Genomic DNA, 18,391 nt, shown 5'->3' with positions numbered 1-18,391 from the left:
CGGTATTATCCAATACAATTTTTAAAGTTTGTATATGTACACTCACACATTATGCAATGCATTTATATTTTGTATCACTTTCATATTTATCAAAATACTTAATTTCACAGGTCAAGGGATGGTGTCATGGAAATATAAATAATAATAATAACTGTGCTTATATACCGCTCTTCTACACATATTAGTGCCTCACCCAGAGCAGTGAACAAGTTAGTGTTATTCTTATCCCCACAATGGAGCTGGGGCTGAGAGGAGTGGCTGACCCAAGGCCACCTACTGAGCTCATGTCAGTAGTGGGATTCAAACCAGTAGACTGCTGATTATGGTTTAGAACACATACTTCGTGAAACATATGCATTCTAAATAACGCTGTATGAACATCACTGTAGTTCTTTTTCTAGTATGGTGTATAGCTGGTGCTTTATCTTTGACAGCCAATTAAAAATAGTGAACAGTATCAGATACATGTTCTGTAATTGTTAGCAGAGACCAAGGATGATCTGGTCATGTAACTTTTCTTGTCATTTTTACTATCCATATCTCTTATCTTGCAGCTGGGCATAGTGGTACTTTTGGCTAGGTAGAATGTCACATGATTGGAAATAGTAAAAAAGAATTAAATTATGATTGGTTTGATATTTATCTTTGTTATCATATGAAAAGATCTTAGATTTCTGCATAAGATAATATATAAAAATGGTAATCCAAATAGCAGATCAGGGTTTTGGCCAAAAGAAATCTCATGAAGATCTAGGCAGGAAACTTACCCTTGTAATATGTGCTACGGTAACTTGAATGCATTTCATCGTTAATCTGACTGAGTTAGATTTCATTAAGAAATGTTAGGAAACTTAATTCTTGTTGTGTTCATCTGTTCTATTTTTCTATGTTTTATTTAAATAAACATTTATATTTTGATACCTCACGTAATGAAAACGACTAGCGTTTGTTAATGAAAGAAGCCATTAAACTCTTAGGAGGAGTCTGTCTCCTGGTTGAGAGAGTGCAACAAAAACATACATCCCGTTTATTTTGTACTGAAAAGCAGTTTCTCTAAAACAGAGAAACGTGTTTTCAGTTCTCACTTGAAGGTTTCAAAATGCTCAAGATTTAAGATAAAACCTTCAACCCATCTCTACCGAGTATTTAATACTTTTTACTTAATGTTTAAAAGTTATGTTTAATATTTATGCCTAATATGATTATAGAAGCAATACTGTTTGAATTATCTATAAACTTATTTGAGTTGGATTGTTAGTAAAATTACAATTTTATGAAATTTTTACCATTTTATAGCATTACAACTTTGTACCAAAAAAGTTTTGCATGTAGAAGAGGTTGCCAAAAATAAAATCCCCCATCCCCATCCCCATCCCCATCCCCATCCCCCCATCCCCATCCCCATCCCCAGACAAAGACAAAGACAGCCGGGCCCCCGGGGGTCGTGGCTGCGCCGCCCCCCGCCCCCGCCGCCGCCCCCCGCCCTGCCTCCGGCGGCCCCCGGGGGCCCCTGGGGGTCGCGGCTGCGCCGCTCCCGCCGACGCCCCCCGCCCTGCCTCCGGCGGCCCCCGGGGGTCGTGGCTGCGCCGCTCCCGCCGACGCCCCCCGCCCTGCCTCTGGGGGCCCCCGGGGGCCCCTGGGGGTCGCGGCTGTGCCGCTCCCGCCGACGCCCCCCGCCCTGCCTCCGGCGGCCCCCGGGGGCCCCCGGGGGTCGCGGCTGCGCCGTTCCCACCGACGCCCCCCGCCCCGCCTCCACCATCAGTTATCAAACTCAGTTCAAGGTCTTGACTGTGACATGGCCTTGGCCTGGCATATCGGTAGGACAACCTCTTCCTCTATGTTCTACCGCAGCAGCTTTGCTCACCTGATCAGGGCTGTCTTCAGATACCGTTGAGGAGGGAGGGAGAAAGCTGCCATTTGTCTACTGAATGTAAAGACTTTGTCCTTCACATATGTGAGAAGCTGTTCTCTTCCACATATGTGACAGGGGGAGGTAACCCCCCCCCCACCAATCCTTGCCTTTTGAGTGCTGACATCTACAATGGATGCCCTGGCTCCTTTCTTTAGTGCCCGTTCCGGGCTGTTTTGTGCTGTTCCGGGAGCTTTTTGGCATGGAACCGGTTAATTAAAGGGTGCCAGTCCAGAGTTTTCATTTCTAAAATGTTGTTCTGGAGTGTCTCTAACACATCCCCCTCTTTTTTGTGGCACTGGCATTTCTTTAGTGCCCGTTCCGGCCTGTTCCGTCTCGTTCCGGCTTTTACCCTGTCCCTCTTTCGAGAACCACAGTTCTCTTCATCTGATGCATGGGGAGTATTGTATGCATCAAGGCCAACATATCAACAGTTGTCTATACTTATTTGTAATCAGCAAATTCCTCTTCTGTGGAATTAGGACTTCAGGAATCTCTACATGACCTGTTGAGAAAGTCTTCTTGAGGCCCCATTTCTGTCCATGGGGAGTTCAAAAGCTCCATGACCATTCCAAGTCACTGCCTGTTGATGCCCTTTACCCCTTTTCTCCTGGTTTAACTCTCAGTATTTCCATCACCTCACCCAATCATACAAGCATCTCTCACTGGGAGGACTGGGACTCCAGCACTCTTTCACACACTTGGGGATGGAAAGCTTAACCTGCCCCCTCCACTTCTCCTTTAGTAAACGTGACTGAGGCATTATATGGGTACAGAAATGAGACTTCCAGTATTCAAATTATAAAAGTTTAATAAAAGAACAAGGCACAAACAAAACTTCTGTATGCAGCAGAACCAAGCAACGATGAAAAGAAAAATGAATAAATTCAATCCTTCTAATCCTGTTTTAGACTTGTTCCAAATACATTTTTAAATAAGAACAGATACTTCTCCTTGGATGTACAAGGCCTTGGAAAAGTTCCATTACCTTCGTTGTCAGAGTTAGGACTTCTCCCATTGTTCCTCATGTACTCAAGATTGAGTTCCCAAGGTAAAAACTTAGTCCTTCATACCTTGAGACAAAATAAGAGCAAGTAACTGCTTCTTCCATGTAGTCAGGAAATATATAACCTCTCCTTGCTCACCCCCTTGTAGATGATCCTTCTCTTCATCTTCAAAGAGAGAAGATACGCTCTACACTTTGATCATTTAGATTCTGTATTCTCGGGTTACTCTCAAGGTGAGGTGTGAGCTGTTATCTCTGCTATCCCTAGGCCAGAGCCATTCACATGTCCTTGGGTTGATTGCTCTGAGGCTGGGGAATGACTCACTCTACTAGTCTTTTCCCTGAAAGATGCTTCCTTACCACAACCCTGTAGTATAAATGCAATTACAGTGAGCTTTGACTGGAAATTCTGGGGTTTATGGCATTTCTTTACATGACCGAAACATGAATTGTATTGACAATAAATAATATGAAGTGCTATCTCATGTCTTGGTTTTTTCTGCCTGTATAAAATCTCTTCTTATTTGCAGCTTGCCTAATTTTTCCTCATCCACTCGGAAAAATAGTGGAATATGACAGTGTTTAGAAAAAGTAGAACTGCACTCAGATGAATCAAAAATTCATCGGACGTTTTGTGTGTTCTTATTTCAGTTGTTAATCATCTTGCTAAATTAATACTTTGTGCGCAGTAACTAGTGTGATGGGGACTTATACCCACTTAAGGTCAGGAGGCCTGCAGCCTTCAGGGAGCCTAGAAATGTTGGTGGAAAGGAAAGGGTGTCAACAGCATAAAGCATTGAGAAGCTGGCTGTAGGAGGGCAGAGCACACATCAGTTGGAGGAGCTTTTAGCTGATGATCCCAGGCACGAGCAGCGCTGGCAGAGATCAGCAGCAACTGAGAGAGGATGGGGCTGCAAGGCAACTGGGCCAGGCTGCTGTTGAGACAAACTTTAAAAGCAATGGCAAGATGCTCTTAGGAGTGGCTGATAGAGTAGCGAGAGGAATTTGTGGGACATGTGGTAGGAAGGGCGCTGTCAACCACTTCCATGCCTCAACAGCATAAAGCTTTGATTAATGCTGGTCACTGAACTGATTTTTGAGTCCAGTGCATTCTTAGTGGAATAGGATGTATGGAACCTAGACCTTTGCCTAGCATGTTACAGGCTTCGGTGCTCCAGGCCACACAGGAGCTGCTCAGCCCTGCCACAGCAAGGAATTCAGATGTATGATTTCAATAATTCAAGCATTCTAAGTACACATACAATTCATTTTGTCAGGTGCTTGCTCAAGAAACCTTTTGAGGATCAAAATTCCAAACATTAATTACTTCAGTACATACTATAAGCATTTTGGTTTTCACAACAGCTAGATAACAGCTCCTATTCTCACTTCCTATACAGTGCTTCAGTAAGTGGCATTTGTCATATAACATTGGCTTCACCCTCGGGATCACCCTTGCCTCTTTCTCTGAGCTGAGAAGTGACCAAGGGGGCTTAGTTCCCTAACTACTTGGATGTGAGGTGACCCAACAACTTTTGGGAAACTCCAAATGTAGGAAACAAACCCCCCACCCCCCGTCTATTACCATATACGTGACTGCCTTCCTCCCTGAATACAACTCAAGCCTTTAATGAAAGAGTTCCCAGGTATGTGTGTATTTTCCTCAGGCAAACAACTTCCCATTCATTGCAGCATGAAACAAAAACATTTCTGTCAATGAAAACAGGCATGAAAATACAACTCAAGTCAACACCTTACATTCTAGGATATGATTTTAAATACCAATCCAAGAGAGAAGGAAAAAATATGAATAGATGTTCGCAGAGAAATCCAAGTTGATTTTCTGCCTTTACTGTGCAACAGAGATTTTCATGCACGTAGGCAAGTTGCCCCAGTAAAGTCTTTTTATTTTATAAAACAATTTTATTGGGTGAGTAAAAATTAATATTACAGATTTTCAATTAAGACCCTCACTTCCATATTCTCCCACCCTTTCCCCTCCCCCCTTAATCTAAGACTTCCAACAGTTTTCCAACCCGCTATCTAAATCTACTACTTATATCCCCTTTTCTATTCTTAACTATCTTAACACACTAGTAAAATAGATAATATATATTAGATTAAACAAAACTTAACATCAAACTATCAGTTACATTATGTTTCTAACTTATCTCCTCTCTTCTCTTGTAAAGATCAGTATCTCCTCCTTTCTGCAAAATTAATAGTTATCTAACAACCATAATTGTCCCTTTACGTCCCACTTCTTTTCCAAATACTGTTTTAGTTTACCCCAGTCATTAAGAAATTCTTCTGGATTCTGTTCTCTCAACTTTCTCATCATTTTATCCATTTCTGCCATGTACAGCAATTTTTGTATAGTAAAGTTTTTTTATTGACTGCAAAAACACATCCCCAGCAACAAGTGAAACATATCCAGTATCTGAAAGGGTTTTTTTCCCCCCTTGGCAGGAATTGTGGTGCCTGTAGTTGGTTCAGAGGACTAGAAGTTATCACTCAAAAGTCCAGATTCACAATTCTTCCAAAGTTTGATCAAGCTTCTACAGGCCAAACCTCCAACCTCCCCAGTTTCTCAGGCACTTGATTAGATGGCTTCTTTCTTCAGCAGATTCACAGTGATAAAGAATCCCATGTTATTCACTTTTACCAGCAAAAACAGCCATTCAGTCAGTCACCTAAAAACATGCCAGGCTCCTGCTCTTCTGTGAGAGACACAGAGAGGTTGATTCACTGGTTACATTTTAGTGTTGAACAAGTCCTATGAAGAAAAAAAAACCCAATAGTTTTGGTTGCTTCTGAACATACTTCAAATCAATTGAACATCCCGTTGGTTTCCTGTTCACCATCTAAAGTGCACATATCTCTTGATAGTTTGGATATAGTCTGCCAGTCTGCCAGAACGTGTTCAGTAATAATCTTCCTTATGTCCATCAGAGGAATTGCCAAGATTCACCCAAAGTACATGTCTTAAACTGGATGAATAAGGGTCTCCTCTGTTCACAGTGTCGTCCCTGTGTGTATCACATCATTGTTTGCTGCTTGGGAGAAAAATGAAACCTACAAATTTTGACTGGATAAAAATACCAGTAGGTTGATTCTCTGTCAGGCTTTTTTCTGTAGTTTTATCACTTTTAATAGTGCAGTTGGATCTTATAGACAAAAATTGGATATTACTATTAGTGTTATTGTTATTAAAATTCTGGGGTGGTGGTATTTTCTGATCATTGTTGCTTTTTTCTGCTGATATATTTGGTTTTGTTATTATAATTTTTATTGTGCCAGTGTAGGGGTCTACGATCTGGGAGATCCAGATTCAAATCCCCACTCTGCTGTGAAGCTCGTGAGAAATCTAGGGTTAGTCACAGACTCTCAGCCTAACCTACCACACAGGATTGTTGTTAGGATAAAATGAAGGACCAAAGAACCATGCATGCTGCCCCATGCTTCTTGGAAGTAGGGATGGGTAAAAATATATTAAATAAATTACATATTGTTTATATTTATTATTTTCATATATTATTCTGTTTTTTATGTTACAAGTTACCATGAGTACCTTGTAGAAGGACTGGATGCATATTTAATACATAAATAAATAGTTGTATAGTTACTGGTATAGCAGTCCTTGCAAGAATTCTGTAAGTGAGGAAATGGGGAACGGTTAAAGGCTGAGAATGAGTCGCTTCCTTAAGGCAACCTAGTAAATTCACAGCAGAGGTCACATTTGAATTTGGGTACTTTACTGATTTGCATCTCAGCCATTATACTAGTATTCCAGCTGCAGAGTAGTTTAAACAAAGGCATCTGATCCTAATATATGTTCTGGAGAGCATGCAGTGGCTTGGCATTGATGGGGGGAACCTTCTTAGCACATAAAGTAGGGGACGCCTTTTGGGGGCTGGAATATGGAGAGTGTACTGGGCCTACAGTGCAGGGAAGGCTAACAATGCAATCCTAAACAGATCGTTTATAGCTTTCTAAACTCACTGAATTCAATGGATTTAGAAGAGTATAACTCTGTTTAGGATTGCACTGTAAATTACACTTGTGATGCAATAAAGAGACTCACTGAACCTGTTATAGAGGAACAATACTTGAATAGTGAGGTTTGAAAATGAATGTCTGGCTTGGAAACGACAATAAGAAACTCAGACAAATATGTATGAAATCAAAAGATTATTCAGGAGTATAATTTTCAGTAAATGAAAAAAAAAAGCAGACTGCTTACTGTGGCAGTTTTCTCCCCGGTTCCTAGTGACATAGGTAACAGCATCATGCACTGATGCAAAAAGGTGATGCTTAGTGATGATTTCATTGAAGAAGTTGCCTCTTTCCAGCTGTGTCATGACTGGAGCTGTGGAAAGAACAGATCACAACCACTGACCAAAATGTTTTCACATGCCGGCTGACATGCTGATTCTGAGCCTCCACCCCTGGCTAGGGAAACTAAGAAGGGCCAAAATCCATCTATGAAATACATTTCCTCTGACCTAAGGAATTTTCTTGCTGGATCAGACAAAGGATTTTGTCTGGAGATAGATTGTAATGCTGGGAGATCTCCAGGCCCCACCTGGAGGTTGGCAACCATAAATATGAGCCTATGTGGCATTACTCACTGACTCTATGTGTTATCAACAGTAAATTTTAAAAGCTTGATAACATAACAGATAATGCTACTAAGGGTGACAAAAAAGAAGATCAATTTGAAAAGAAACCGGCAAGAAGGACCAGGCTCTGACCCAAAAGGCAGTGAGATATTATTGAGGTAACGGACATTCTCAGGTAATGGCTTGTTTATTGCAGCTTGTCTAAATGTGACTTTCCAGGCCTCCTTACCATGGCAACCCACAAGAAACACGTCCACTTCAATCTCCCGGAAATCTCTAAATATCTGCCAAAGATAACAAACAGCTGGTTCAAGAAACTCTGCAGAAACTTAAGAGAATTTTCTTGCCCATCCAGTCAAAGAAAAAAAGAATGAAGACAGTTTTCCTATAACACTCACATTATCCCCACAGATTCTATGATCCATCTGTTCTTTGAAACCAGAAATTACCTGAGTAGGTGATGTCCAGTGCATATCTATCTACCTATCTGTCTGTCTGTCCATCTATCTTTGTACTTTCATTCAGCTCTTCCTTCATGGAGCTCAAGGCAGCGTTCATCATGATTCTCTTCCATTTTATTCTCATAACAACCCTCTGAGGTAGGTTAGGTGGAGAGAGAGAGTGACTGGCCCAAGGTTTTCCTGTGAGCTGCATAGCTGAGCAGGGATGTGAACCTTGGTCTCCCCAGTTCTAGTCCCACCATTGTATCATACTGTCTTTCCATTTTCTGCCTAAGAAAAGCTGAGGAAAGATGCCATGTTTCTATCTGACCATCTTGGCTCAATGAAGTATGAAAGTGCCAGTAATTTCCATTACAGATGAGGTTAAAGAGTGGAACTTAGCAGACAGATGGAGCCAGTGAGAGGACACAGATAAGTTGGTCAGCCATTCCTATGAGGTCACTGTCACAAAGGGGCAGACACCCTTCTTGGAGACATATCAGACATATCAGTAATAGCACTGACACAACAGTGAGCTCTGGGCATCTGAAAGCTTTTCCTCTACAAAGTTCTACCCTGTAACAAACTGACAACTTTTATTTTTGATTTCCTTTTGGAGCAATTTTGTCATGAGTGGTTCTTTCTTCTTGCCCCTTACATTTTTTAAGGTCTTTATACAGACAGTGTCTACAAAGTTGACAGGAGTGAAATCAAGGATGAGTGTGTGAAGAGGAGGCTTTTCCAGCCCCAGGGATTCCAAGGTGGGCTTGTAACAGGGTTGTGGCTGGATGTTGACTTGGGACTCCAAATCCTTCACACTTCCATTAGGCTCAGGCAGTGTTATGTCACTGCCTTTCCAGTCGTCACTGGGCTCCTGTAAGAAAGGAAAAAAAGATGTTGTCCAAGATGTGACAGTTAACTGATAAAAGGGCTTTCCTCTCTGCTCCCAGGATATCCCAGGAGATGGACAGAGGGCTGGAGCATAGGTCTATTTCTTGTGGAGATAATGTTGGTCTTCATCTCTTCTATCAATGTACAATATGAGAGGCTTTCACACCTCAATCTGGAGTACAGTAATTTGTTTGTAAGCTCTCATGTGTTGCAGCATCCTCCTTGCAGTTGTCCACTGTCCTATCAACCCTTCCCCAGGGGGATTCCCAGGCCTCAGATCAAGAGGATTGGGGTGGGGTTACCCCCCCCCCCAAGCCACCACTGCTTCCTGGAAGTCTGTGTTCCATTCTCCCTCTCTCTGGACTTCTGCGCAGCTCCTCTCTTCCCTCCCTGGCCTGTTTAGTCACCTCCTTTTTTCCCTCTCCCCCAACCCCACTATTCTATGTCCATTCTCAATATGTGGGCCAATCCAAGGGCCAGCAGTTGGAGAACCACCTGGGGGTAGCCCCACCCCTGGCTTGGCCTGTTTCCACCTCCAGCTACTTCTGGCATTGGCAGACCTTCAAAGTGCACCTGGGAGCTGGGAAGGCTCTGCTCTGGCCAACCCAGCTGCCCTGCATGGCCTCCACAGCCATAAAAGAGCCTGGCTCTAACACTGGCTTCTAGGAGAGCCCATGACGTGGCCATGAGGTAGCCTCATGACCAGGCAGCTTGGCTGCCTCATGAGGAGGTTGTCGATGTGTCGCCTGACTGGTGGCAGGTGCCGCAGGTGGGGTAGTTGGTTGCTGGCTTCTGCAGGTTGGCCCTTCATTGGAGCCTGCTGGTGAGTTCAGGAGAATGGCCTTGGTTGGGTGGTAGGGGTGCTGAGTCTGGGATGTCTGGAGGGGCTGCCTCCAGACATTGTATTTTTCTTCTTGAGGAGCAATGTATGTGTCTGGTAAACAGCTGCACAAACTGTCCCTGCAATGAAAGCATCGGTATCTCTTCTCTGTGAAAAATGCAGAAAATCAAACAAAACACAGAGAAATTAAGAATAGGGAGCCTGATCAACCGTTCACCCTATTCCCATCTTCAGTTTTGTCATGGCTGTGATAAACAGATGCAGTAATTAATGACAGGGAAAGTATGAGGTGTTTTTCCTCAGAAACAGCCAAAAGTGGTTCAATGCCCGAGACAAAAAATTATATGGTACCCACTGGTGGTAAAAATATAATAACCATCCCCAGTAATATTTGAGTATTTTACTCTGATAGGTTATCTTGTTGGATGCCCTGACAATTGACTACAGCTTCTGTTTTTACTGTACAGTTTGATAAATACCTGTGACTTTGCCTCCATGTCCATACCATCAAAGCCAAGATTGTTGTTCCCAGAGTCACATCCATTTTTGGCCTCAGGAGCTATTTTCTGTTATCAAAACAAGAGCATAACACAAGTTAAAAGGAACCCATGCTTGTTCTTTCACGTGATATTTTAAAAGATACAGTAACAGGAGAAAGAAATACAGATTGTCTTGCTACCCATGGCTAGTATCCAGTGGTCCATTACCACAAGTAATTGCCCTTACATTAGTGGAAGCATTTTAAAAAATTTGTGGTACACTGTTGTACAAAGAAACATTCAATATATCCAAATGGCTATATTGACTTATGCAAGACGTAGTACAAGGACTGCAACTGTGATCTGTGTTTGCACACCTGTTAATTATGCATTTTAACAACCATATGAAATTGCAGTAAATGGCTAGCACTCATGATTGCACAAATATCATGGCATGTGCAGTGCTACTGCCTGTCTAATAATCCTTCCATTTATAGAAGCTAAGATGGAGAGGAATTATGTTCACATTTTGTTGGATATACATGGCTGTTTAAAACGGTGGTTTCACACATGATATCAAAAGACCTTTTTGTTTTTCTCTCCTGGAGCAGAATGGATGCCACTTCCTATATCAACAACGTTCACATGTATTTGCAAACAGCATAGGAGGTACTCAGTGGTGCTATGTATAGGAAAATTTACTTTCTCTCAGATCTCTTTGTCTCAGAGCAGGAGAATTTCTTTCTTCAAAATATTTACTATATTGTCATTATAGTTTGAACCAAACTTTCCCTGGAATCTGTGGCCAGCAGCAAGTTATTCATATTTTATGTCAGCCTACTAAATTGCCCAATGCTGAGCTGCACAGGGCTCTAAAGAGTCTTTTCTGAGGTACTTTCATATGCTACAGAAATTGTTCTAGGATGTTGATGTACATATTATTTATCAATGATTTAGCATTCACATTGTTAGGCCTTGTACAGAATAGGAGCCCCACATGGAAATGAATTGTATATCCTTTTATTTGTTTGTTCGTTTGTTAGATTTATAATCCGCTCTCCACTCAAGTGAGCTCAGAGCAGATCACATCATATAAATATATTCAACAATAAAATCACATTAACAACATAAAATTCAGGCAACATACAATTCAGGCAGCAGCCCATATCACTCAACCCCATCAATATATTCTATGAGATGGGGATGGGCAGCCAAGTAGAAAGCATGTCAGTGGGGAAAAACTGGGACAAGGCGGGGTTCAATTCTCGCACAATACACATATTGATTAGACTATTGTGCCTCACTGTACATAGGGCTGCTCCTGAGGATGGTTTGAAAATGCTGCAAAATGCAGCCGCCAGAGTCCTAACTTAGTGGGACTTGTCAGACACAACATATAATACTAGTCCTGTGACCCAACTGCTTGTGTTAGTTGGCTTTTGGTGGGTGGTTGATTCACATATCATGAGGAGATAGCTAAATATCTCTGATTGTGTTGTGCCCTATTTTTTCATTGTTTGATTCTTTAATTTTGATTTGTGACTTTGTTCCAGGTGTTTCTAGAATTTTTAGAACTCCCATGACTTTAAAGAATTTGTTTACCACTCCGAAACTTTGCTGAAAAGTGGTATAAAATTCCTGCAATTATAAAGAATGAAATGTAGGTCACAGGCCGAGGAATCTGCACAGGACTTAAATAAGAAAACGAATGATACAAAGGATGAATAAAAACATCACTAGATGCTAGATAGGATCTACCTTATTCTTCTTGGCTTCTTTCTTGGCTTTCTTTTTCTCTTTCTTCAGGGCTTTCTTCTTCCTTTTAATGAGGTTATCCACATCAATACCACACTACAAAACAGACAGCTGCTTATGTTACAGAAGCTCTTGGCTTTCAAAAACTGTAACAATGTTCCCGATGTGCTTTCTATGCACTCCTTGAGCATGATATTAATGATACCAAGAGATGGATCTACAGGCACCCTTTTGGCTTTGACCTTTGGCCAAACAGCATATGACATTGAGGACCAGAAACTAGATCTAGAAAGATCCTCAGGCATGTAATTTGGCAAGAAAAAGCAACCTTAGTTGAAGTCAATACAAATAAAGGCCACTGGGCTGAGGAAAGGAAGGGTTTAACTCTTTGCTCCTGCATTGTTTCCCTGATTAAAAATGACCTGATCAAAAATACCCACCAGCCCTGATTATTTTAAGCCTCATAGGGGCGGAAAGACAAGCATAATACTGATTGTTGAAAGTAAGACTGTTCAGTGCTGCTTGAAGAAACATAGTTCAAAGACTATGAAAAGGATGGCCTTGCTAACCCCATTAGGCTCAAGATATCTTGGTGCAAGACCCTCTCTGTGAAGCAGTAGGTTTGTATCCCAGCCCTTACCTTTTAAAATAAAAAATAACTCAAAAGTACACCTAAGACCATATTTTAGATGCAAAAAGCAGCTGTGGCTCGTAGGGGGGAATCTCAGCTGGGACCCAGCTCTGAAGGGGGTGGGGTGGGGTTACATTCAACTCTTCTCTCAGTTGCTTTTAGCCTCTGGTGGGGGAGGGGGGGAAGAGGGCTAAAAAGAGACAACTACACAATATGAGTACTGCTTCTTTTCCTTACAAGAGTCCAAGGCATCCTATGGGAAGGATCATTTCCAATTAGGACAACAATACATGGAGTAGAAGGAGAGTTAACAACCCCTTCCATATCCCCCCATTGCTGCTTTCTGCAATAAAATACATCTGTCTATCTGCAGCATCATAATTTAGCCCTATGTTCATATAGCAAGAAAACTGCACTGTTGGGAGATCATCAGTCAGTTAAATGACTATTTATCTATTTCTTCCAAAAGGAATAAAGCCTAAATACATTTTAGAAGTGATGACACAACAAATGAAGGTTTCTTAAGAGGCTTCTTGACTTTCTCACCTTCTTCTTTAGTGCTCCTATATACAGTTCAGCGTTAGCAAAATAAACTGTGGCAGAGGAGCGAAAAATTGTCACACCTGGGATTTCCTCAGCCTGGAAGCAAAATATAAAGAGGAGTTAGTGTGGTGTTGTCTTAAACTGGGAGATCTGGGGATAGATCCCGATTCACTTATGAAGTTCATTTGAGCGAGCATGGGCAAACCACACACTCTCTCTTCATATTCTGGTAGAATCCCATCCTTGTTATACAAATAGGTACCCATGCAGGGGTTATAACATGCAAAGCATCATTTACACATGCAAGACCCAACACTTGTCACCTGGACAATAAACTTTGGAGTTTTCTGCCTGTGTATATCAGGGTCTTAATTTGGGGCAGCACTCCAAAAGAATAAGGGAGAAAATAGGTCTTAAATGAGAAAAATCTTAATTTCCCAAACAAGATACTGAATGGAAAATAGAATGGCAAGAATAGCAAAATTAGACAGTAAAACCATTGTATACAATAACACCTTTGAATAAGTCTACTTACCTATGAGCTATTGTCTGTTGGGGGGAAATCCAGAGAAAAGGGGACCAGCTAGCAGTAAGGCAAGCTTGGGGCCAGTGTTTGGGGGGAATAAAGGGGAGAAAGAAAGCATACAAGTCTATTCCCGAAAAGAACATACAGGGGTGGGTGATGAAAAGCAGGTCCAAAGGTAAAGTCCCAGGGTTCAAAGGAAGGGAAAATTCAGTGATTTGAGGTCCAAGAAGTAAAACAACCATAAGGTTGGGGAAGTAGGCTTGGGTCCAAAAATCGGTTACAAAGGTAGGAGGTCTAGAGGGTAATTATTTTAATTGGGAGGTGATGGATTCACTGGAATGGGATTATACTTAGATACTTGAAATCTTATTCATGAGTTTAAAAATGTCTGCTAAAGTTTTCCCATGAGGTGAGCTTGGATGATGGATGATGGAATTAGTGACTGGGCTATAAAATGAAACTGGTAACTAAGTTATTAAATGAATTTGAAATGTCACTGAGATTTAATCAAGCTGTGACAGGGCTGGAAGTTCTGCCTAGGAGCTTGACTGGATCAAGCTGAGGAGAGGGGTTTTTTTTGGGGGGGGCACAGTCAGGCTTGAGACAGAAGGTCTACTATTAGTGTATTCCATACAGTGTTCCGACCGGTGGGTTACTTCCTTTTTAGAGTGTTTAGGGAAATTCTTGCCAGTTTCCAGCCCCCACCCCTTAATATCAAAATGGATTTGTTTTTTATCCAGGCCTCTGGCAGTCTAGCCATAAGATCTTTATGGATTAACAATGATAAGAGGTCCCAGGTATCATCCTCAGCTTCTTGGAGAGATGGTGGGACAGACAGAAATTTAACAATAAAGAAGTAGCAACTGTTATAATTGATAGGAAAGCTTTTGATTCATGGCATAATTTGGGGGTGGCTGAGTATCTGGATTTCTAATAGTTTTGAAGGAATATGCTGCCCATAAGGAGGATAGACAGTGACTATCAGAGGAAGATTTAAAATCTTTTGTTGTTGATGCTGCCACCGTTAAGGACTCTCTCCTGGCTTGGCCCCACAAGAGGAAAGTACTTTTCTTTTGCCGGAGTCAATTTAAAAGCACCATTTTATATACCATTTTCTCCACAGTTATCTCCCTCAGTCATTTTCATATCACACCTTTACCTTGTCATACTCAGCCAGGTCTTTGTAAATGCCTGTCTTTGACACTTGCCCCAGGATGGAATAGTGGGCCCTTAGGAAAGACAGAAAAAGACAAAGGGTTATTAGCAAAGGTTCCCTCAGCCTTATTAGCAAGCAAAATGGTTACTCTCCTTTATTTCAAACTGTAAGAAGCCTACCAACAATATACCATTTGTGTTGGTGTGATGTTACATTCAGATCACAGCTTAGGAATAAGTAACACAGACTTAAAAACACACATACTGACATAATGCAATATCATGATCTATTCATACTGATGACGATGTTCTGTGTTGATGGGCTTACTTGATAATAATGATGGGATAGATCAGAACTTCCATGTGAACCAAGCCTTATGACCAGGAAACAATGGCATGCTTTCCATGCATCAAAATGTCCCATAGAGGTATGCTTTCTAAGGTGACAGAGGATCAAGCATCCCCGCATGAGACAGTAACTCGTGTAAGTAATTTATCCTTTGAGATAAGAATTAATGAAGGTTAGTTTTCTTGAGAGTAATAAAGGCACATGAAGGTGTATTCCCAATTGTGGGGAGAGCACAACCTGAAGTCCTTCCTAACATATCTTAGTTGTTCTGTTTTATGTGACTAGTAAAGCTAGTAAATGGGTGGACACTAAAAAAAAAAGATGCAAGGGGTGTTTTCTTGGAATGGGATTATATGGAAACCCAATCACACCATTGCTGCACTGCATGATCATCCAGTGCAGGACATTCTGTGCAGGCTCCTTCATCTAGCTGTGTTGCTCTCCCACACTTACACCAGTTCTAAGAATTGGATATAGAGCTTTGATGCTTGAAGAGGCAGTTAATTTCTCAATGTTTGCAGCAGAACTTTGGACTCAATAGCACCTAGATGTTCCCATTCTTTCCTAGCTATGGAGCATTCTCTGCCTGCCCATTTGTTCACATAGGCTTGCTCAGCTGACAGCAATGATCAAAGCATTTTCTTCCCTCTGCAGCTAAAGGAATACTCACATCTGGGTCCGGAAGATGACAGTGAGAAGTGAAAAGGCCACAGCGACCCCCAGCCCCATGTCAAGGTTTAGCAAAAGGGTGGCTACAAAGGTTACAAGCCAGATCAGCTGAGGAAAAGAAAATAGACAGAGAAGATGATAAGCATGGTTACAATAAAATGCCAGAAAAATCCAGAAGTCAGCACCAGATTTGAAGAAAAAACCCCGAATCACAGTCCAGGTATATCTTGAGCTAGATTAGCTACCGGTTACACCAGGGCTGCCAGAGGCCTGCGTGTGTATGCGCTTGGGCCCTCCGTGCATATCAGAGGCCTGAACTGTGGCCTGCATAGTACAGTTTGGATCCTCCCACTCCCCGCCAAACTTAAGTAACCATCCAAGGAGCAAAAGAGGGTCTGATCTGCACGATGCAGATGCAGAGGCCCTAGCTGCCTGGTTTCTGTACAGGGCTGTGCTGCTCCCACTATAATTCATATCTGCTGTATGGGGACTCTGGATGCAGGACACACACAGGAGGATTTGAAGGCTTTTTCACAGACTGTGGCTTAGGAACAGGGCCTTCCCCACTGGACTTTGAAGACAAAAGCAAGCACAAAGCCTTTAGGTTATGGCAACAATGCTGGTACTGGTGTTTCCTTGGGCAGTGGGCAAATCAGACTCTGGAATAACAAACCAGATATCTGGAAAATATTCCAGTAAATCCAAATTATTTACCAACCAAAACAGCAGAGATCTGATATATTTGAATGCTTCCCTCAACAACAACAAATTCCCGTACCTATACAAAAATCATGTTGGTTCTATGGTCATTTCCTTGCTGTTCTAGTGTTCTCTAATATGTTTCTTCCCTGGGGGGTGGGCAGTAATCAATCATACCTGTCAGTTTTATTGAGTTAACAAATAATTTGAATTGATTGGAATCTTTTTCCAGATGTCTAGATGTCTGGTTTGTATTTCAGAGTCCTGCAAAATGATGCAATTCTGTTGATCGTGTATCTCAGCTGCTAGTGCAAGAATAGGAACAGCAAAGAATTTAGCTCCCCTCATTCCCTATTGCCATCCTCTTTTTCTTACCAAGTCTGTAAAGTTGGATCTCCAAAGTGCAGGAATATCTTTGAACTGTTTGAACATGCCCTTCAAGTTAACAAGAATGATGGAAGCTAGAATAGCCTGGAAAAATTACATCAAAGATATAAAGATTTAGAGCCTGGGCAATTCCAAATAACATAGCAATCCTTTCACAGCCAATGAAATAAGAATCACTGCTTAACTTTAAAGGAAGTGTATCTGAGGAAGGGAAACACCAAAAGAGATATTTATTTAACTTATTTATATACTACCTTTCCCTACATAACAAACCCGAGATGTGGGCTGTTCTTGTCTTTCAGAAGCTACATAGGATTGTGCTGGTTCATATAATGGGCCCAGAGTGTACTCTCACTAATCCCTCCAACAAAGAGACAAAGACAGAATGTTGAACATACTTTGGGAAGTTCATAGAAAAGCTCCCCAATCTTCAAGATGGTCACTAGGATGATGAGGCAAGAGACCACCGCAGCCACCTGAGGACAACAAAACAGAGATTACTAAGTACAAGGAGGAAGGCGTACAAGGAGGACATGAAATTGCAGTGACTGATAGTTTCAGGTAGGTAGCCGTGATGGTCTGCAGTAGAACAGCAGGATCTGGGTCCAGTGGCATCTTAGAAACCAACAAGATTTTCAGGGCACAAGCTTTCGAGAGTCAGAGCTCCCTTCTTTGAAGTGCCACTGGACTCAAATCCTGCTGCAGTGACTGAATGTCCTTCACTGTGCCTTTTAACTACCTCCCAAGGGAACTCTCTGCAATAACACTCTGATGCTTACCAGTTCGATTAGCACATAATAGTCAAGCAGACACTCTGACACATTCCCTTACCCTCACCCCCTTCTATTCTATGACATATGCTTTTACCAGAAAAAAATGCCTACCTGAGACTTACCTGGCTGTTGCCTCCTGTGCTCTCCTGCACTAGGGAGCGAGACATAGAGCAGCTGATAGCATAGCATTGGAAGAAGCCACCCACAAAGTTACTGAGCCCCAAGGCTATCAGTTCCTGCAAGAGATTTCCCATTGAGAAGGAATGAGGATTTGTATAGGTCTGTTTGTCCAAGTTCCAAGGCCTGTTTCTCCCAGAGACGAACAAGTCCAAATAAAGATGCTCAGAACCAAAGAGCCACTTACCATGGTCTACAGCTTCCCCCCTCTATTCTATGGACTTAGTGAAAGAACAACAGAAGGAAGGACTCTTTACCTGGTTGCTGTCCACAGTATAGCCATGCTTGAGGGCAAAGATCTTGCCGAGTGAGATACAAATGACGTAACTAACCATAGCAATGGCAAAAGCATTGCCCACAACCTTCCCAAAATAATTTACATTGGGCGCTTCAGGGGGTCTCATCCTGCAATTAAAGAAAAAGCCCAGTTGCAACAAGGGATTTCTGCTTCAGAAACACAGGACAAGGCTAAAAGGGAGAAGCCCAGTGCCCAGAGTAATCTTTGCTTCTATAGGGACTGGAGAAGCAGGAAAACGGGT

At 42.0% G+C, this 18,391-nt stretch overlaps 1 protein-coding gene across 1 annotated transcript in view; it reads right to left on the bottom strand.

Moving 5' to 3' along the window:
- Positions 1-2,702: 2,702 nt before the first annotated feature.
- Positions 2,703-18,391, bottom strand: part of SLC26A6 (solute carrier family 26 member 6) — a 29,603-nt gene continuing 13,914 nt past the window's right edge. Inside the window, exons 9-21 of the mRNA XM_054978761.1 lie at positions 18,110-18,257; positions 17,798-17,911; positions 17,301-17,378; positions 16,891-16,986; positions 15,818-15,924; positions 14,803-14,872; positions 13,121-13,213; positions 11,947-12,039; positions 10,189-10,275; positions 8,636-8,851; positions 7,767-7,821; positions 7,159-7,284; positions 2,703-5,691 (exon numbers count right to left, since the gene is read on the bottom strand). Of these exons, the coding sequence (XP_054834736.1) occupies positions 5,675-5,691; positions 7,159-7,284; positions 7,767-7,821; positions 8,636-8,851; positions 10,189-10,275; positions 11,947-12,039; positions 13,121-13,213; positions 14,803-14,872; positions 15,818-15,924; positions 16,891-16,986; positions 17,301-17,378; positions 17,798-17,911; positions 18,110-18,257 (1,300 nt within the window). The 3' untranslated portion in view covers positions 2,703-5,674. The remainder of the gene's footprint in view (positions 5,692-7,158; positions 7,285-7,766; positions 7,822-8,635; positions 8,852-10,188; positions 10,276-11,946; positions 12,040-13,120; positions 13,214-14,802; positions 14,873-15,817; positions 15,925-16,890; positions 16,987-17,300; positions 17,379-17,797; positions 17,912-18,109; positions 18,258-18,391) is intronic.

Source organism: Eublepharis macularius, chromosome 4 (assembly GCF_028583425.1).
Source record: "Eublepharis macularius isolate TG4126 chromosome 4, MPM_Emac_v1.0, whole genome shotgun sequence".
Lineage (NCBI taxonomy): Eukaryota > Metazoa > Chordata > Lepidosauria > Squamata > Eublepharidae > Eublepharis > Eublepharis macularius.
This window is presented reverse-complemented; position numbering and strand designations above follow the sequence as displayed.